General features: G+C 44.0%; 1 protein-coding gene across 1 annotated transcript in view; it reads right to left on the reverse strand.

The window, feature by feature from the left end:
* Msh2 (mutS homolog 2) overlaps positions 1–22,288 on the reverse strand; it is a 57,243-nt gene that overhangs the window by 18,185 nt on the left and 16,770 nt on the right. The window contains exons 7-8 of the mRNA XM_031355803.1: positions 20,384–20,583; positions 12,731–12,840 (exon numbers count right to left, since the gene is read on the reverse strand). Coding sequence (XP_031211663.1) covers positions 12,731–12,840; positions 20,384–20,583 — 310 coding nt within the window. The remainder of the gene's footprint in view (positions 1–12,730; positions 12,841–20,383; positions 20,584–22,288) is intronic.

Consider the following 22,288-nt stretch of genomic DNA (forward strand, 5'->3'; position numbering starts at 1 on the left):
CTAAGGGACAGACATCCCACAGGCATCTGTCAACAGCCTGCACTCGCCCCACATAGGACATCTGAACTTTAGTCAATTGTTTTTCAAACAGTACTACCTACCTCAGCACTAGAACAAGCCACTGGATCAGCAAAGGTGACAGACAGACAGACAGACAGACAGGAGCTCACAGTGAGATAAAAAGACTGAGAAAGGTAAGGTTAGGCCTTAGCCAAGTCATTAAAGGACTCATTAATACACCAGAGATGAACCCAAAAAAAAAGGCTGGGCAGTGGTAGGGCACGCCTTTAATCCCAGCGCTTGGGAGGTAGAGGCAGGCGGATTTCTGAGTTCAAGGATAGCCTGGTCTACAGAGTGAATTCCAGGATAGCCCGGGCCATACAGAGAAACCCTGTCTCGAAAAAAAACAACAATTAAAAAAAAAAAACAAACCAGAGATGGTCTGAAATCAAATTACCAATTCTGTTGTTGTTGGGTTTTTTTGGGTTTTTCTTTTTTTTTTTCTCTTTTTTTTTGTTTTTGTTTTTTTGAGACAGGGTTTCTCTGTGTAGCCTGGCTGTCCTGGAACTCACTCTGTAGATCTGGCTGTGCTCGAACTCAGAAATCCACCTGCCTCTGCCTCCCAGGTGCTGGGATTAAAGGTGTGCGCCACCACCGCCCAGCTCAAATTACCAATTCTAAAAGAGTAGAAAACCTTTATAGAGGATATACATCAAAAAATGAAGGAATTACAAAACAAATAAATAGAAAAGATACTAAGAGTTTTAGGTTTTATATATTTTCCTATTTTATGTATGTGAGTGATTTCCCTAGTAGTATCTGTGTACTGTGTATGTTTTGGTGACCCTGGGGTCAGAAAAGTACATGGGATCCCCTGGGACTGGAGGTACAAATAGATATAAGCTCCTATGCCTTGTGGGGGCTGGAAACATGAACTGCTGAGTCAACTCTCAAGCCCAGGGCATGTTTAGACAACTATGGTATAAAAGCTCCATTATCCCAGAAGTATTAGATAAAATATTATAAGCATCTTTCGAAACAAATTATCAGTTGGAGAAAATTCCATCTAACTGATGCCAAGGAAAGACTCTCCAACATAAAACCAGGGAGATTATTTCAAAGTCTACTTCCAGCCAGACACGGCTCCACAAGCCTTTAATCTCAGTGCTCTAGAGGCAAAGGCAGGTAACTTTCTATGTACAGATAGGCCAAAGTTGCCTATCTATACATAGCCACTTCCAGGACGGCCAGGGTGAGACCTATTTTGTTGTTGTTTTTTAAAAATGAATCCTGACTAGCTTTATATCAACTTGACACAAGCTAGAGTCATCTAAAAGGAGGAAACTTCAATTGAGAAAATGCCTCCCATAAAAGGCAGCTTTTTTTAAGTCAATTATTTTCATTATTTACTATGAGTCTTTTTTTAAATTTTCCTTTTTTTTGTTTTTTTTTATTATTATTAGATATTTTCTTTATTTACACATAAATTTCTCCATTCCCTCTTTCCCCTCCAAAAAACAAAGAAACAAAAACAACAAAAACAAACCCCTGTTGCCTCCCCCCCATAAAAGGCAGCTTTAAGGCATTTTATTAATTAGTGATTGATTGGGGAGAGCCCAGTTCATGTGGGTGGTGCCATCTCTAGGCTGGTGGTCCTGAGTTCTGTAAAAAAGCAGGCTGAGCAAGCCATGATGAGCAAGCTAGTAAGCACCCCTCCATGGCCTCTGCATCAGCTCCTCCCTCCAGGTTCCTGCCTGGTTTGAGCCCCTGTCCTGACTTCCTTCAAAACCAGTCCCTACCCAAGTTGTTTTGGTCATGGTGCTTTTCACAGCAATGGTAACTGACTGAGACTCAGCAATAAGGAGATTTTGCATCCATCAGCCCCAGGAGGAGGAGGGAAGGCAGAACATCCTCTACCCTAACAAAAGGATGCTAACTGCTGGCTGCCCCCCCACAAGACAGGGTTTCTCTGTATAGCCCTGGCTGTCCTGGAACTCACTCTGTAGACCAGGCTGGCCTCAAACTCAGAAATCCGCCTGCCTCTGCCTCCCAAGTGCTGGGACTAAAGGCGTGCGCCACCACCACCCGGCTCAACTGCTGGCTTTTTATTACCCTTATTTATTTCTACTGTGATCGAAGAAGAGATCATTTTTGTTTTTTCTTAGCAAAACATAACTGAGGACAAAGACAACCTTTCCTAGCTTGCCTCAGAACTAGGGATGGGGCTCTAAATCAATTTAGGCCAAGAGAATATGAACAAAAGTTATGTGCACCAGTTCCAAAATAAATGACACATTTCAACTGGCTGGAAAGAGGGTTAGTCACCTTTATCTGAAAATGAAAGTACTCGACAGTGAAGCACCAGGAGCCTTGTCCCCGCCACAGGAGCCACCCACAGGAGCTGATCACCGGCCCAACTAGCCGGGTGCTGACACCCTGGCTGTCCTGGTGAAAACTAAAGTTCTAATTCAGTAAAAACAACCAAAAGAACACTTCCATTTTTATTTGTTTTTCTTCTTTACGCCACCAGCATCCACTTATGCATCTTGTTTTAAAGTTCATTCATCCCATTAGATCTGGAAAGCCCCAGGTCGAGAAGGAATCCTGAAGGCTTCTTTGTGGCTAGAAATGGTACACACACTTTTAATTCCAACACTAAGTAGGCCAGCAACTCTGGGAATTGGGAGTCAAGGACAGGGAAGATGCATACGATTTACACAAAGTTCAACTAAGTAAAAATTTACCATCTACACATGTAAAATGCACCAGGAAACAAGCCAGCTGGGCACACATGCACACACATGCACAAATACAGAAGTTCAACAGGAAACGGCATACAACCTAGGACCCAAGAGAAAGCTAGAGGCAAAGCTCAGAGGCAGAACATACATACCACACCATGACAGCATCTGAGGTTGATCCCCCAGCATCAAACTTCAATTAATTAACTTTAGATATGGAAAGTTAAATATTTAAAACATTTAGGAAAATATTAAAAAATGCTTACTACTTAAGACAGTAGGAAGCTGGGCTGGCGAGATGGCTCAGCGGGTAAGAGCACTGACTGCTCTTCTGAAGGTCCTGAGTTCAGATCCCAGCAACCACATAGTGGCTCACAACCACCCGTAACGAGATCTGACACCCTCTTCTGGTACGTCTGAAGACAGCTACAATGAATTAAGCCGGAGTGAGCGGGACCAACAGAGGTCCTGAGTTCAATTCCCAGCAGCCACACACATGATAGCACATGGCCATCTGTACTGCTATAGTGTACTCATACACATAAAATAAAATAAAATAAAATAAAATAAAATAAATCTTTTTTTAAAAAAGGCAGTAGGAAGCTAAAATAAAACTGAATGACTTCCTGACTGACTTCCTGACTGACTGACTGACTGACTGAATGAATGAATGAATGAATGAATATGCACATACATACAATCACTGGAGGAAATGCTTACTGAAGAGAGCTGCACTGACAATGGCAGACGACCCAGCCTGTGTCCAAGTGTAGTCCAGGAAAGAGAAGAGGAACATGGGACGGGCAGGGTTCAATACATAGTGGTGACTATGTGGCTTAGCTTGTCACCTGAGAAGAGGGAACCCCTTCAATGAGGGCTAGCCTGTAGGCAAAGCCATGGGAGGATGACTGACGTGGAAAGGCCTGGCCCCGCCTGGCCCACTGTGGGTGGTGCCATCCCCTGGGCAGTAGCCCTGAGGCACATAAGAAAACACACTGAGTTAGTGATAAGAAGCAAGCCATAAGCAGCATCCCTCCACATCTGTGAGGTGAAACAAACCCTTCTGGTCATGGCCTTTACCACAGCAGAGGATCAAGACAAGATGATTGTTAGTCCTCCAGAATGGAGCAGAAATAAGAAACACTGGGGCTGGCAAGCTAGCTCCCTCGGTAAAAATGCTTTCGAGCATAATGATTCAAGTTTAGCTCCCAAGGTCTAGACAGTAGGAGAAAACTGACTCCTGGAGGGGTGGTGGCTCAGCAGTTAAGAGGGCTTATGACTCTTGCAGAGGACCACCGACATCAGGCAACTCACAACCGCCTCCAACTCCAGTTCCAGGGAACATAAAGCCTTCTTCTGGCTTCCTCAGATACCTGCATGCACATAGAAAACAAACCCACGAGTGCGCGCGCACGCACATGCCCTAAATTAAGTGTCTAAAATTTTGAAAATAAGATTACTGTACATTGTCCTCTGATTGTACTTTGGCATTCTCTCTCTCCTCTTCTTCCTCCTCTCTCAATAAATACAAAGAAAGTGTGAAATAAACCTTTGTGTATACAGAAATAACATCTGGAACTGAAGTACCCTAATATCAACAAGACAGACCACAGCATACTGTAATTTTATGACAACCGAGGGGGAGAAAAACTACAAACCTAGAACCAAGCACCTAAAGTAGTCTCAAACAGCAGGAGTGTTTCCCAAGCAAATAAAAAAACCTGACGACGACGTCTAATAAACAAATTTCAAATTTAAACTCAACAATTACTGAGTAGAATGGAAATAGACCCAAGGGCTTAAAAGCACAGAGCTAAACATATTAGCCAATGATGAAGCAATTTAATTTTCCATCAGGTGTCCTAAGGGTCTAGTAATTTTTTCAGTGTGAAGATAGGGACAGGCCTTTCACTTTGATGAGAAAAAAAAGCTAAGCCTGGAAGCAAACTTGTACTCCCTGTACCTGAGAGGCAAAAGGAAGATCTACAAGTTCTAGCCAGTGAGATCCAGGCCAGGCAGAGCTACATAATTAAGACCTTGTCCTCAAAACACCAAACAAACGGAAAGAATAAACAAAGGAGACAACTTTCACGCCAGTCAGTTTATCCAACTGGAAAGGGAGAGCACAGGGAAGAAAACGCCTTCTCTCCCTCCTTCATTTTTGCAGTGCTGAAAAACAAGCCAATGGCTCTGCACACCAGTTAGGCAAGTGTGCTCCATTCCCAACCCAAAACTTAACCCCAATACAACAGTGTGTAATTACAGAGGCTAAGCACATACCCACTGGAGCTACATGGTGAGACTGTCTCAGGGAATTCTGATGGAAGTTCAAAGATCTGAGAAACCACAAAATATGTAAGCGGCTAAAACTGCTATCACTGGCTACAGTTATAGCTCAGCAGTAAGATGTGTGCAGAGAGGATCTATCTGCACGTGATCCTGCATGCGATGGCCAGCACAGCCAAACAAAAGCTCATGTTGATTCAGAAATACAATCTAGCCAGGCGTTTTCTAACTTACACCCTAAAAGACTCACAAAAGCTGGGAAATTCTTTATCATGTAAAAAACTAAGCATCACCTTTTCTATTAGACAAAATCAAATCCAAGGCAAAAAGTTATCACTAAAGAAGACATACCTAAAAATGGTGAGGTTCAACTTGTAAGAAACCCACAAGATTTTCCCAACTCAGCAGGTGAATCAAACTGAGGAAATTACTCCTCTCTAAAGCTATGGAGTGCACTCAGCTAGAGAGACACACTAAAGGGAAATATGATCTCATAATACACGGTAAACTTCCACATACACTGCATCCACCACCCAACAGCACACAAATAAAAGTCAAATAAGAAAGGGGGCCTGGAAAAATGGATCACTGGTTGAGAGTGCTTGCTGCTCTTCGGAGCACTTGAGTTCCTGAGTTTCCAGTGACCCTATCTCGACCACCTGTAAATCTAGCTCCAAAATCTATCTCTTCTGGCTTCACAAACACACATACATAGAAAACAACAACAACAACAACAATAATAATAATAAATAAGAGAGCACAAAAATGGTAATGTTTGAAATTAATGAAAGAAAGAAAACCCAGAAGGATTTTTAAATCTTAAGTTCTCCAAACAGCTGACCCCCAGGGAGAGGGAAATGCTGTGGTGAAGCACAAACATTTTAACCAAAGCAAACGCCTTCACCAAGTACAACAGCACAGGGTCAGTCATATGGCTCAGCAAGTGAGGGGATTCTTGCCAAGACTGGCAAGCTGAGTTTGAGTTGCAGGACTCACATGAAAACTGACTCCTTCAAACAGTCCTCTGATCTCCATACTCATGTGTGCGTGTACACACACACATACACTAAATAAAGAACATAACTTAAAAAATAATAATTGAAAAAATAAAACCAAGTAGTGCCGGGTGAGACACACCAGAAGCATCCAGAAAATGCTGGTGGTGTATGATGCCACAGGATCAAATACAAGAGTCTGAAACTCACTTAGAAACACCCTTCCTACAGGCTAGCTTTCATAGAAACAGAAAGTGCTATGCAGATTACTCTGAGAGAAAAGCCACCAATGAATTTTACAACTAGTGGACACTGCATACTGCAATACTCATCAACAAACAAGATCTACTCACTGGTGCGACAACAGTGTCCTAGTTAGGGTTACCACTGCTGAGACGAAACACCATGGGGAAGAAAGGGTTTATGTGGATTACACTTCCACACCGTAGTCCACCATTGATGGAAGTCAGGACAAGAACTAAAACAGGACAGGAACCTGGAGGCCGGAGCTGATGCAGGGGCCATGGAGGAGTGCTGCTTACTGCCTTGTTCTCCATGGGTTGCTCAGCCTGCTTTCTTAAGAGCCTGGGACCCCATCTCAGGGATAGTACCACCCATAATGGGATGGGCTCCTTCCCATCTATCAGAAACATGAAAATGTTCTACTGGCTGATCTTATGGAGGCATTTTCTTAACCAAGGTTCCCTCATCTCAAATGTTTGTGTCAAGCTGACATAAAAATGACCACCAAGATCAGCATGAAGTTTTATGGGGATAACCAACTGCTTTCTGATTGGATTTGAGGCCTAATCCACAGGAAGGAATTCCTGCCAGGTACTGTAAAGCTGTTCAGAAGACCTCAACTAGGGAGATCACCGGTCCTGAGGGGGAAACTACTACTGTTGTTTTCCTAAATGGACACATAAACTGCCTATTCACTATTTATGTTTACACCAGATCAGCACTGTCCTCAACCTTGGCCAGAGAAGCTTCTCTCTGCAGTGGTCAGTAGGTAATGCATACACCATGTCATCTAAGTGATGAGAAGTGTTTACTGAGTGTTCAGACCTAAATAGGACATTTATACATGTGTGTGAAGTGTGTGTGTGTATGAATCTCTCTCACGAATGCACGTGCACACACGCACACAAGCTCACGTGTGCGTGCAGACACAGACACACACACACACACATACACACACACACGCACGAAGTAGAGGATAGGTAACTCAGGTAACATCATGGGAGATCGGGTGGTAAGAGTGTAAGAGCCAGAGGATGGGAAGAAGTGCTGGGAATGCTTTATGGACACGACGCAGCCACTGCAGGTATAGTTAGCTAAATCATAATGTTGAGCCAGTACACATTCCAGCATGGATGCAGGGGGCTCGTGGGGATCCTGGCTACATGAGGCACCACTGACAATTACAGCTACTAGAGAAGGGGAAGGCATCCCTGAGCGTACAGGTAGCCAGTGCCCACATGATAGCTCACAATTGTCTGAAATTCTAGTTCTAGAGGATCTGACACCTTCACAGACATACATGCAGGCAAAACACCAATGCACATGAAATAAAAATGAATTAAAAAAAGAAAGAAAAAGAAAAAAGGAAGACATGACAATGAAGACCAAGGGTGTCTTCATTAGATTTCCACTGCTGTGAACTATGCCATGACCAAAGCAACTCTTATAAGAACAACATTTAACTGGGACTGGCTTACAGCTTCAGAGGTTCAGTCCATTACCATCAATGGACACATCAAACTGCCTATTCACTATGCTGGAAGCATGGCCATGTCCAGGCAGACATGGTGCTAGAGAAGGAACTGAAAGTTCTACAACTTAATCTGAAGACAGCCAAGAGAGGACCAGGAGAGCACTGACTTCTTCCACGCTGGGCAGAGTGTGAACACCAGGAGCCCTCGAAGCCCACCTATACAGTGATACATTTTCTCCAACACAACCACACTTCCTATAGTGACACTTCCCATGGGCCAAGCATATTCAAACCACCACAGAGGGGAAGTGGAAAGATCTGCCTTGGACATGTTCAAAATAAACTGTATACATGTATGAAATTGTCAAAAAAATCTTTAAAAATAATATGATTCACTGAAACACCAAGGAAACTGTTTAGTTTTGTAAAAATCAATGCCTTCTGGATTCTTGGCTTAGGATAATTTTGATCTACATTTATTTCTAAAACAGGAAAAAGAAAAAAAAAGAGAAGACTTATGGAAAGCAGCCATTAAAACACTTACTTGGGGGGTGGGGTGAGGGAAGGGACAGGAAGCACACCATTGTGTAAATGAGATCTTTCATCACATGAACTCCTAAGCACAGCTGGAACACAACCAGGCTTTCAAAGATTAGACATGAACAATTGAGAGTCCCTGGAGAATCTCTGAAAGTGGTTCTAAAAATGTAATCTGAATGCCTAAATTCATTACAAATATCTTCGATGATGATGATGATGACGGTGATTGGAACTTGCCTTATAACCTGAGAATACAGTTAGAGGCGAGTCTAGGTCAGCTCCCAGGAATGCGGCCTTTAATTAGGACTGTGATTATTTAAGACAGTTCCACACTATAAACTGTGAGTACCCCAGTTACAGTGGCTGAGGAGTAACTGCTACTGGCCACAGCCTGCAGTGCTCACACTTACGGTCCCTCCTCCTTCTGGAGGAAGCTGGTATGAGTGTTCCGACTTGGATGCAAAGGTCCTGGCAGTAGGGAGCCACTGAACACCACAAAGTCAAACTACACAACAAACCTCACACAAAGATGCACTGGGAGGGTGGCTGCCACAGAGAATGAGCAGAGCACAGGGTTTCTTGGGCAGGAATGGAGCTTTCCAGGGTGGTCAAGGGTTGGGGACTATGTGGCCTGATTTGGGTACAAGCTCTGCGATTCACCAGCTGGGCATGGCCTGGCCTCAAGAGGTCAGCTCCCAGAGTAGTCTAGAAGCCTGGCAATGCAGGTCTCTAGGGATGGGCTTACAAGCTGCTCAAGTTGGTATGAACAGCCAACAGCTAATCCTCTAACCTTTCTGGCTGGAGAATGGCTACCAGTAGCAGCTGAGCCCTGCCATTTGCCATCAAGACGTTTTCTCCATTGAAGAAATAAGCCAACTGGCAAAGACTGGAAAATGGGCACTGCTAGATCTAAAACGCAATCCCCAAAGACCTCCAGACGGTCTGCTGCGAAACTTATCCAAATTGGGTCCATCTCAGAACCTGTCTAACACACCTGATTCTTTGTTCTATGGCCCAACCTCAGTATATTCTAGATAACCAATCTAAATGGCCACCAGAAGGCACTCTATAAACTTTATTATTCTCCATGACCTTGAAAATGTCTGTATAGGGCACGAGCCCCCTAATGTTCAAGATTTTGGGAACTGCACTTCTGTAGCCAGTGCTTTACAGCCTGTCTTGTTGGCCAGGGTTAAAGCACCCCAAACAGGCCTTTTATCTTGGGACTTAGACCCTGAGTCATCTGCTACTAAGAGGGCATCCTCCAGTAAAGAGAAGTGACAGCTGACTGTGGCTGGCTGGGTAGGGAGCCCTGTAGGGATCTCTCTGGCTGCCTGGTAAGAGCAAAATTGCCTCTTTATCTAAAGCTCAGCTGCGCTCTCCCACTGCTATGTACTTGGGCATCCAACTCAGCCCAGGGTGTAAGATGCTCGCCTCGGATGAGTCCGAGCCCTTCAGGGAGACCACGACAGACCAGATTCTTTCACTTTAGGGCCTGGTGGGGTTCTCCAGATACTGGATCCCCAACTTTGCTCTTCCCAGTCTGCTGTCACTTCTCTTTACTGGAGAATGCCCTCTTAGCAGCCTGCCCTGGCCCTGCAAACCCCACCCACCCCTACCACCTCTTTACCGAAGACAGGAGTGACCACAGGTGTTTTAGCTAACTAGCTGGGCCCTCCCATTGGGCCACAACTTTTGTGTAAATAGCTAGATGCCTCGATCTGTGGATGGGAGCCATGTTTGAGAGTCTTAGCAAGGGTGGCAGAACTAACCCAGGAGGCTCTCCAGCCCACCCTGTTCCAGCACATCATGGTAGACTCCACCCATCACCTCTCTGTCCTTGAGTTATTCCCCTCTTCCCCTCCCTGGGCCCTCATGGGTCCAAGACTTTCATCTCCTGTTTCTAGAAAAAAAAAAAACAAATTACCTTGACCTCTAGTCCTGCTCTAAACCCTGCAACCCTCTGTAACCCTCCCACCTGTCCCATTCCCCCACCCCCCTCTCATTCCTGCCCAAAGGCCATGGAGACCCTACGCTCAGCCCGGCCTGGTCTTCTAAACCATCCCTCAGAACCCCCAACTCATCCTCTTGGTGGATCTCTTGCATAGACAGAATAGTAAACCTCCAAGCAGTCATGCTGTGGTCATTTCCACTGAAACAGTTGATGCAAACTGCCTCCCGGGGCGGACCTCTTCACAGTAGGCTGAGCTGCCTTAACCAGGGCACTCCACCAATTCTAAGTATGCCTCATTAAAAGCGCATTACCCACTCTGACTTTTGGAGGAAAGGGGCTTATTCTCGCTACCAAGGGCACAGCCATTGTCAATGGCTCCCTTGTGGCCAAACTTTTGGAGGCTCTTCAACTCCCGGCAAAAGTGGCCATAATTCACTGACGGGAATGCCAGACTTCCACTGACCCAGTGGCTCTGAGTAATGCCAGAGCTTAATCAGTGGCTTGGAGTTTGGTTTCCAGCACTTGCAGACCCACAGGACAAATCCTCTTCCTGACAAACCCCAGTACCAGCTGAGCTGGAAGAAATAACAAGTTCCGGGTCAATGGGACCACACATTCCTGACATTTCTGACAGCTATCCCAGACCTCCTCACCTCCAGTCTCCAGCCACCCCACCCCACCCTGCCCAGCCCTAGATAAACCATACCTGGGCACACGCCCAGCATGTGGTAGGCAGCCATTTTCCTTCACCTACAAACTGTAAAAAAAACTTCCCTACCACAGTCTGCCTTTGACTTCTTCAGGTCTCACCCCGCTTCCCGCTAGGTCCAGGAGCTCATTCCCAAATAAACTTGCCTATTTTCTTTTAATTAAGCTCAAACTGGCTTATTTCTTTATCAGAAAAAACCTATTCATGGCAAGTAAAAGGGCTCAGAATGTTAGCACAACTGCTACTGGTAGCCATTCGAAAGCCAAAAGGCCTTGGCCTTCCAGAGGGTTTCATTGGACCTAGCAATTCTAAGTAAAACCTATCCTATTCTAGACTCCTTAAACTTTGTCTTATTCTCTCCAGAACATGCTCACACCAGCACTCGTATGCAAACACACACATACAATTGTATACAACCAAAGTAAATCAAGATCACATAGCACAAATTATCAATTCAAATAGATCTATGGGTACTAAGAACCCGACTAGCAATCTGACCGACCAAACTGTTACCTGATGCCAATAATTTGAGTATATATTTCTTGCATAGTCTTTTCATCGGAAATTTAGCTTAGATTTTTATTTTTAAGTTTAGAAAAAAATGTGAGCAGGATATTGTGGTGCATGCCTGTAATCCCAGCACTTGAAATAGTAGGCCAGAACTGCCTTGAACTGGAGGTCAGCCTTGGTCAGAGAAACACGGTAAGATCCTGTCTCAAAACACTCAAAGAGATGATGGCTCAGAGGCTAAGAGCATGGAATGCCCTTTCAGAAGACCCAGGTCTGGTTCCTAGCACCACGTGGTAACTCACAATCATCTGTATCTAGTTACAGGTAATGAGATGTCCTTTTCTGGCTTCTGTGGGCACCAGATACACACACGATATAGATGTGTATGTAGGCAGAACACTTACACACACATAAAATAAAAATAGGGGGCTGGTGAGATGGCTCAGTGGGTTAGAGCACCAACTGCTCTTCCGAAGGTCGTGAGTTCAAATCCCAGCAACCACATGGTAGCTCACAACCACCTGTACTGAAATCTGACACCCTCTTCTGGTGGTCTGGAGACAGTTACAGTGTACTTATAATAATAAATAAATCTTTAAAAAAAAAAAATCTAAAACAAAAAAACAAAAAGCAAACACCTATGCCTATTTTATGCACAAACTAACCTCACCTCCCTAAAAGAACTTTCTCCAGAGAAAATGAACACGCTTCCTTGTATCCTATTCACTCCCAACTTGAGTCTTTCTTACACTGCAGTCTACACTGAGCTTGAACTCATACAAGTTCTGACAGTCTCCTGTGAGCTGAGATTACATGAGCCACCACGGTTCGGTAGCTAGAATTCCTTCTACCTTGATTAAAATGTAACACACGTGAACACTGAGAATCACTTATGCCATCCTTTCCTTTCCAGCTGGGCAGTCGCACATCCTTGAATTCCTTACATTAACACTGGGAAGCTGAGGCTGGTGCATACCATGTTCCAGGACAAACAAAAGGGAGAATTCCCGCACCCAGACCCCTGCACTCAACAGTCATTGCTTCTGCCGCACCACATTTAAGGCCCTGGGTTCGATCTCCAGCACCACCGCTAGAAGTCCATTCTTCCTCATCTGTCACTTAAGTTTACATCAATTGGCCACAAGGTGCCACACAAAGTGCCAAAAAATACAAACTCAAGACAAATTAGACATTTTTTAAGGATTTTTCTGTTTGTTTCTGGTTTCTTTTTCCCTTCCCAAAATACTTTGCTGTGGGAAATAAATGTAAATTGCATACCTGATCCATATCTAAAGTCGTTTCTATCATTTCTTGAAATTTTGAAAAATCAGAACGAAGATCAATGAGAGGAGTCACAAAAGCTGCCAACAACAACGCCTGGTGTCTTCCTAAAACAAAGCAGACACAGAAATGAAGGCAACAGCTCGTAATAATTAAAATAATGAAATCCTTTGAACCAATGAAATCCTCTGAACAGACTGTACAGGTCTCTAAACTCAAAAGTCACCAATAAACAAGGGACTACTATGATAGCACCCAACACCCTACTACTAGAACACTGCCTTCCCTGCAGGTCTGCCATCTCCTTCAGAACGATGTGGCAACATTAATTATGACTAAATGAGCCAAAGACAAAGCCACTAAAATAAGACTTCTAATTACATCCTAATTTCCATTAACAACCCAGCGCTCCAGTCAGCAGAGGCTGAATCAAGTCCAGTATTTAAACTGGAACTTGGCTGTTAAGAGCCATCCCGAGGAATCAGGTGAGGAGAGGAACAGGAACAAACAAAGTACAAGGAAGGCTGAGTCAGGGCTCGAGCTAGCCCCGGCGTGCTGCTCTGTGGCTTTCTCATCCACAACATGGCATCCTGAGCCCTGTCCTTGTCAGCACAATGCACTAACAATGATGACTACACAGAGGATAGGTGCGTACCTTAGATGACACCACACTGAACTACACACTACACCACTAGTCATTACTACTTGGGATACAAGGGTTATTTTTTTATTCCTCATTGCCAATAAATTCTTATAGGAATTCTGCAGGTGATCACTAGCAGATCGAATTTTAATCCAAAGTAATTAATTCTAATTCTGATGGCTCTTGAAGGAGAATGATGAAAAGTTACCATGGGATCACATTATATTATTAATCACAACAGCCTCTAACACACTGAGGAAGCAGTACACACGGGGAAACACACAGACAGACTGTAAACAACACTTTGCCTACATACTGTCTGCTGTGTTACAATGCCTGGCTCTTTATCTCTACTTGGCTTAGGACCTCCTGGTAAAAGGGTGAATGGCAGCCAATCAGAACAGTGATGCTGTACCACAGAAAGCCTCCCCCATCTCCATCAACATTTTCAAAGGGATATGGCAGAGTAAGCCTGTAATTCCAGCACTTGGGAGAAAGCACAGGTTTTTGGTTTTTTGGGTTTTTTTTCCCGAGACAGGGTTTCTCTGTGTAGCCCTGGCTGTCCTGGAACTCACTTTGTAGACCAGGCTGGCCTAGAAATCAGGTATCTGCCTGCCTCTGCCTCCCAAGCGCTGGGATTAAAGGTGTGTGCCACCACCGCCCAGCCAAAGCACAGGTCTTGAGGACAGCCTAGACTCTATGAGATCCTGTCTTTAACAACCACAACCACTTTGCTTTCCACTGTGTTAAGATATACAAAGGGCACAAAAACATTTGCTAATACTTAACAAGAACAACAAATACATGACCTGAACCTCAGTACTAATTAGTAACCTTGTTGAAACGCACTCTATTAAAAAAGTAGCTGAGCGGTGGTACACACACCTATAATCCCAGCACTCAAGTAGCAGTGGCAAGGGGGATCACTGAGTTTGAAGCCTGGTCTGGCAAGTTTAGTTCCAGTTTAGCCAGGACTACACAAAGAAACCTTGTCTAGAAGAGAAGAGAAGAAAGGGGAGGGGGAGGGGATGGGAAAAGGGAAAGGAACCTGTTACATAAAGAAAACAAAACAAGAATAGTTGTTGCAGAAGTGAGGCTCTTGTCATTCTAGGTGTCCGCTACCCTCTCTAACACAGATCTGGAACCTTCACTACCACCCTCAGGCTCCTTCCCTGGGTTTTAACCTCCACTGAACCGTAGTTTCCAATTTCCAACTGGCTTTTTAAAAGCTACATTCTCCATTTACTGCCACAGCCTGGAAAGCCCTGCAGAGGCTAAGGCCAGGTACGCAGACACCTTGGCATCGGGGGACAGCTCATCATTCCAGCTTTTTTCTCATTCCTAAAACAGGCAATGAAGTTGCACAATATTAGACCTCTGTGTGGGTTACCAATCAAAACATCGACTACACTCTCAAATCATATAATAGCTTTTGGAGGGATCCTGAGTGTCATTTAAATTCCTCATTTCAGGCTGGAGAGATGGCTCAGGGTTACAAGCATACACTGTTCTTGCAGAGGACTCATGTTCAATGTTCAGACCCACACTAGGCAGCTCACAATTATCAGTAACCCCAGCTCCAGGAGTTTCAGACTTTGGCTTCCATGGGCACCTATAGTCAAGTAGACAGACCCATATATCCATAGTTAAAATTAAAAATAATGATTCATTACTCTGAAATTGAAGGAGTAGGCCTGTCATTTCTTTCTTAGAAACAAGGTTGTAACTATGTTGTATAAGCTGGTATAAAACCCTGGGCATGAGCAATGTCCCTGCCTTGGCCTCCTGAATTAAACACCCATACCCAATTTGTGAGCATCTTTCCTCCCTTTTTAGATTTGTCCATCTTTAATTTTATGTAAAATGCATCCTGGTGCCCATGAGTCATAGTCAGAAGAGGTCACCAGATACCTTAGACCTGGAGTTTGGAATGGCTGTGATGGCCACGGAAGTGATGGAAGTCAAACCTGTCTTCGGCAAAAGCAACGAGAGCTCAATCTGGAGCACTTAGCCATTTCTCCAGCCCTTAGAATCTTTTTAAATGCATTAACTAAGGTGCTGGAGACTTACCACTGTATACTGCTCCTGCAGAGTTTAGTTCCAAGAACCCACACTAGGCAGCAAACAATGGCATTTACTCTAGCTCCAGGAGACCTGATACCTTATTGTCCCTTTCAAAGGGAAGAAGGGAGAGAAGGACAGACAGATGGACGCACACACAATTTAAATGCATTAATTACAAGTCTATAGCTCTGTATCAAGGCTTTGTATCTTGATAACCATACTTCAATAGAATTAGTTTCTTTTGTACTTGTTTTATTTCACATATCTAAAGCCATTATTCTAAAACTACGTTTTATTAGAAGCCAAAACAGCCTGAGGAGTACAAAACAAAACAAAGTTACAAACACTAGATATCGGGCTGAGGAAAGGGCCTCAGAGCTCAAGAGGGCCGACTGCTCTTCCAGAGGCCTGGGTTCTAGACCCAGCACCATATGCCATCTCATAACTATCTATAACTCCAATTACAGAGTACTGGATGCCCTCTCCAGACTCTGCACGCTCAGGCAACTTGGTTTTGTTTCTTAATTTTAAGGAGAGAGAACACACACTAGCAGGCCTCAGCTCCAGCTGTAATTCCCACCACTCTCCCCTTATTTTCTAGCACTGTGACTAATAACTTCACCTAACTTCATGATTCCATGTCTAACCCCTGCTAGCCTTAACGGCACCACTGGCTGATCCAGTAGGCTCCCCAGCCTCTCACATCCTAGAAGCTGGCTATTTCACCATTCAAATCTGATGTTGGGAAGTCATTTCTTTTGACTTTTTTTTCTTCTTGTTTGTTTTGGTTTTTGAGACAAGGTCTCATTCTGTAGCCCAGAATTTATGTAGTTCTGATTTTATGGCAATCCTCCTGCCTCAGCATATCAAGTTTGGGAATTACGGGTATCAGCCACTATATACAACAACAGTAATTTCTCTTTCTTCAAATTTTAAAAGTTTAAGTGCATGGGTGCTTTGCCTGCATGTAATTTCTATGCATCACTTACATGTTTGGTACCCAAGGAGGCCAGAAGACAGTGTCAGATCCCCTGGAACTGGATTTACAGATGGCTATGAACCACGTAGGTGCTAGGAATCAAACCCAGGTCCTGTGGAAGAGCAACCAGTGCTCTTTTAAGTTCTGAGCTGTCTCTTAGCCCCTAACAGCAATTCTTACAGAGGCCTTCTTAGACTACATCTAGTATCGTAGGCTGAAGTTTTCCTCATTATACTTGTTACTTATGACTTGAGACTCTTATTTCTTTCCTTAGTATCTCTTCCACCTTCCATTCTAATGGAATCTCCACAGAACAAAGAGCTACTACACCTGGGCCCCATTTAGTCTTGTGGGACAATGTAAGGCACAAGCAGGCAGCACAGCCATTTGTTAAGAGGACAGGTTCCTAAAGGAACAGAGCATAGGAAAGAAAGCAAGTAAGCATGGGCCATCAGCTCCAACACTCACATGTTACTCAATAAGGATCCTGGATTTCAAAGATCACCTAAGGAACTGTGAACTTCTTAAATTAACTGAAGTATGAAGTGTCAGAGCTGGAGAGATAAACAAACTGAAGATATTTCATGCCCATAGGCAGGCAGAATACTGTGAAAATGGCTTCATTGAGCAACCTAAAATTTCAGTGCACTCCCTGTGGCTGGAGAAATGGCTCAGTGGTTCAGAGCACTGGCGGCTCTTCCAGAGGGTCAGGGTCCAATTCCCAGCAACCATACGGGGGCTGAGGATAGTCTGTAACACCAGTTTCAGCCACAGATAGACATGCAAATACACACAAAATAATAACTTTGCAAAGTAGTTATAATATCGGAATGGATAAGTTAGACATGAAGCAATCTGCACGTCTGCGTGAGTTATTTTAATCCATTGGAGCTAAGCGGTGGCACTCGGGAGGCAGAGGCAGGTGGATTTCTGAGTTCGAGGCCAGCCTGGTCTACAGAGTGAGTTCCAGGACAGCCAGGGCTACACAGAGAAACCCTGTCTTAAAAAACCAAAAAGAAAAAAAAAAAAAAAACCTGCTGGAAATGTGTTCAAATGTAGAATATAATTTTATATTTTACCCTGGAATTTTGGAGATAGAAATAGGCCAATTTCATCTTGCCAAACACCTATTTCTAGTTGTGAGGGTGATCTGGCTGGACAGGTATCACCCCGCTCTACCACTCCACGGGATTAACTAAAGCTATGCAGTCACCTTCCCTAAGATAGGAAAAGCGCTTCTGTCAAGGATGTCTGTGCAGCTGCATTACCAGCTAGAAGCTCCAAGTAAGCCAGCAAGTATGTCACAGAGAAACCTTAGCGATGTAAATGTTCTTTCCGTGCTGATGCTGCCCCCGCTGTCTGGGACCTAAACCGTACTCGCAGTGTCCTTCTGAACTAAAAGCAAGTTTAGAGTTAGTCAAAACCGAAAACATCACAGGATGACAAATTATCTGTAATGTCTCAAAATAATGTATGCTAGTGTACTTTTTTAAAGCATGGTTTTGCCCTCAAAAATACTGTACTTACTTACTTTATTTATTTATTTGTATATTAGTCTGTTTTGGCTTTCTCGGTAAATTCAACACATTAAAGAACTGTGCTAAATTCTTCAAAAATAATGGGGATGGGAGGATCTACAGAAGGAAATCAGGAGCACAAAACACAAAACAAGACACCTGCTTAAAGTCTATGAGCTCAGGCTGCATGTGTTTGCTACATCTACCAACAAACAGGCACCTTAGTAACTGTCAGCTCAGCACAGCGGTCAGGGTGGGAAGCAGAGGAGTGACAGCCGAGGAAGAAGTGCAGGCTTTTAGAAACAGGAGCCGAGAGAGGACGATGCAGACTGATACCAAAGGCATTCAGAGAGAGGACAATGCAGACTGGTACCAAAGGGATTCAGACTAGAACTTGTTTTTTAGTTAGTTAGTTTTGCTTTTTGAGAAAGAGTCCCTCTATGTATTACTTGCTGTCTTAGAACTTCCTGTGTAAACCAGGCTGGCCTCAAACTTGGAGATCTGCCTCTCAGATCAGATCTGGGGGTGAGGGAATAGGGCATACATGAACATTTAAATGTGCTAAGTCACAGAAAGAGATGATTTAAAAAAAAACACACACACACAAGGTGGACACACTTGTACACTGCTAAAACCACTTAAGAGGCAGAGCCAGGAAGATCTTTGTGAGCTGGGACTAGCCTTATTTGTATAGAGTTCCAGGCCACTCAGGGCTTCATATGACACTATCTCATTCAAACAATCAGTGAGTAAATAAGTAAATAATAAAGTAAGTAATTAAATTTGTACTAGGTGACCTTTTAGAAAACAAAAGGATATGCGCTTACTGTACAAGGTGAGAGATACATGAAAACAGAAAAGTCCAAAACAGCCATTACGTGCTGAGGCTTTACTGCTTAGAGCCGACGTAGTCAGGGTGCATCCCTAATTCCTGTTGAAACCAGACAAAATGATATAAAAAGGAAACACAAGCAGATGCTACTCGTTTATATGATGGGGAAACTGAGGCATGAGGAGCAGAAATTCGTAGTCACAGAGTGGAGAAATCAGGTTTTTATTGTCTACTTTGTACATGAGCCATGGTCTGTGTGTGAAGGCCAGCCAGAGGACCCCTGCAGGAGTCAGCTCTTCCACCACATGGGTTCTGAGGATCACTCAAGGCCCCAGGCTTAGTGATGAGCCTGCACCACTGAGCCATCTCACCAACCGAGAGGAGGAATATTTCTACAAAGGTCCTTTGAGAAAATAAGAACACTTAAGTATCATCTTTTCTGCGCGCGCGCGCGCGCGTGTGTGCGTGTGTGTGTGTGTGTGTGTGTGTGTGTGTGTGTATAGTGTGTGTCTGCTCAGATGTGAGTATCATCTTTTCCATGTGTGTGTGGTGTGTGTCTGCTCAGATGTGTGTGGATACACATCCAAGCAAAGGCTGTGGTCAGGAAGCTTCCAGACTACTCTTCCCCACAGTGGTCTCTTGAGGGAAGGGTTCTCTCTTTTTTTAAAAGATGTATTTATCTTATGTATGTTAGTACACGGTTGCTGTCTACAAACACACCAGAAGAGGGAATTGAACTCAGGCCCCCTGGAAGAGCAATCAGTGCTCTAAACCCGCCAAGCCCCTAAGGAGTATGTTTTAACAGCTCTAAGAGTCGTTGGTGTTTAGTTCCAACTTAAAATGCTTTATATGTTAGATATTTAATAACTATACAAACTAAAATTGGTGTTGTAGAAACCTGCATGCAGTCCAAGGAAGCAAGACGGATGACTCAATGGCTAAGAACACTGGTTCAGGACAAACGGGAACGTCATCGGAATCTGCAGCGCTCAGAGAGTAAGACATGGCTGCACCTACCTATAACCTCACACTGGGGGGAGCAGCAGATCCCAAGAGTGCATGCCACTGCCATCAGCCCAACTAGGAAAGCAAGCGTCTGACTGGGTGAGAGGCACTGACGTGTTGCTCTGGGCACACGTATGCACAGGCACACACGCTCCATCTATATACGTGAAGCACACTAATCTCCACAGTGCCCATGCCCACACCTTTGTCAAGAACACGATGTCACTCACAAATATTCTACAAGTACATGGACTTTGTATGTAGACTTTTACTGAGACATGATGTTGTGCAGTCTTGGCTGACCTTGAACTGCTGAAGGGCTCTAGTAGTCTCAAACACAGGAAACATGGCAAACATGGTGCTGGAAGGTCTTGCCCTTCCCCTTGCTAAATCATTAGATTACATTCCTAAAGCTAGCCACCAGGGTCTGTTTCCTTATTAGACTATTTTCTATGCCTGACTCGAACCTATTAGAAAATGTAACCATCACAGAGAGGCACTACACCTAACAGCACATTTGCTAGGCGTGTTTAATTAAGAGTGACATAAAATAGGGTGAGGGAAAAATAAAAAGGCTGGAGTTAAGCAAAACAAAGCTGCCGAGCGATACCTTGGTATTTCTCCAGAGCCTGGATGACGCTGGGAAGCTGGTTCACACCCTGGTACAGTCGATAACAATCTTGTAAATTCGCTGCTTGTCTCTGAAATTTCTTGGCAAGCCGGTTAAGATCTGGAAATCGGCGAAGTAAATCCTCCTGTAAACTCTGCCTCAACTCTGAATCTTCCACAAAAGCTTCCACTAAATTTAACCTGAAAAAAAATATAAAGTAAAATAAGAGTAAGTGATAAGATGGCTCAACAGGAAGGCACTTGCCACCAAGCTTGACAACCTGAGTTCAATCCCCTGGAGGTCCACATGGTAGGAGGGAACGGACTCCCCAAGTTGTCCTCTGACTTCCACATGAGTATGACAACACGCCACCATACACACAAGTCACTATCCTGACTGCCTCAATCTCTTCAAGGCTGGAATTTTCATTACATGTAGGCATCACCATGGTTAGCTTAAAAAAAAAAATTAACATTAAAAAGGAAAGAGCAGGACTGGAGAGATGGCTCAGCGGTTAAGAACACTGACTGCTCTTCCAGAGGACCTGAGTTCAGTCCCCAGCAACCACACACGGTGGCTCACAACCATCTGTAATGGGATCCAATGCCCTCTCCTGATGTGTCTTAAGACAGCTATAGTGTAGTCATATGCATACAATAAGTAAATAAATCTCAAGAAGAAAAGGAGGATGAGGAAGAAGAGGAAGAAGAGAAAGAAGAGGAGTAGCAGCAGCAGTGTCAGGCAACCCCTGTGCTCAGGAGGAAAGGCAGCTCTGAGCTCAAGGCCAGCCTGGTTTACAGAGTGACTTCCAGGACAGCCAGGGCTACACAGAGAAAGTATCCCAGGACAGAGAGGGAGAGGAGGAGTGGGAGAGGGAGAAGGAGAGGGAGAAAGAGAGGGAAAGAAGGGGAAGGGGAGGGGGAGGGGGAGAGGGAGAAAGACACAGACCGATCTTCTACAAAACTCAAGCACAAGAGCCAGGCACAGTAAGTCATGCTTGTACGCTAGCACCTGGGAGATGAAGACAGTCAGAATAGGGAGTCATTAAGGCTATCCATGCCTAACAAAGTGGGTTTGAGGTCAACCTGGGCTATGCAACACACAGGCTCAAAGAAAAAAAAAGCTAAACACACTAGCACAAAGCAAATCACAATGTTCCTTCAGTCTGGCCCAGATATCCTGAAAAGCCTAACAAATTGCTAGTTTCACAAGTCTATTCAGAAGTAATTACAGTGTCAGTTTACACCTCTAGATAACAGGCACTGTAAAAAAAGAGACTTCTGTCTCCTTGACAATGCCACTTTAAAAAATCACAATTTTAAAAATATCAAAGCTTCTAGTGGCATTAACAGAATATACCTATCACTCATATTAAATTCAATTCCTCAGCTGTACAAAATTTGATAGGGAATTAATTCACAATTTAACTGGAATGCAAGATAAATTTTAAGAGCCAGTTAATCCCTAAAGTTCCAAAGGGCTCTTTGGAAATTAATCATAAAATATCTTGTATTTTTAAACAATTATTATATTTACTTCTGTGCGCATGGGTTTATAACTGTGTCACAGCACACATATGGAGATCACAGGACAAAGTTCAAGAGTCTCCTCCTTCTACCATGTGGGTCCCTCAATGAACTAGGTCATCAGGCTTGGAAACCACCATCTTTAACCACTGAATCTTTCACTAACCCAGCATTTGTTTTTTAAAACCAACACTCTTGGGGGCTGGAGAGATAGCTCAGTGGTCAGGAGCACTGGCTACTTTTCCAAAGAAAGCAGTCTTGATTCCCAGGTCACAGGTGCTTTTAACTAGTTACATTACGGAACACCCTCTTCTGATGTCCTCAGGCTCCTGCACATGCGTGATGTGCATGCATACATACACTCAGACCTGAGCTGGAT

The sequence above is a fragment of the Mastomys coucha genome, unplaced genomic scaffold (assembly GCF_008632895.1).
Source record: "Mastomys coucha isolate ucsf_1 unplaced genomic scaffold, UCSF_Mcou_1 pScaffold6, whole genome shotgun sequence".
NCBI lineage: Eukaryota > Metazoa > Chordata > Mammalia > Rodentia > Muridae > Mastomys > Mastomys coucha.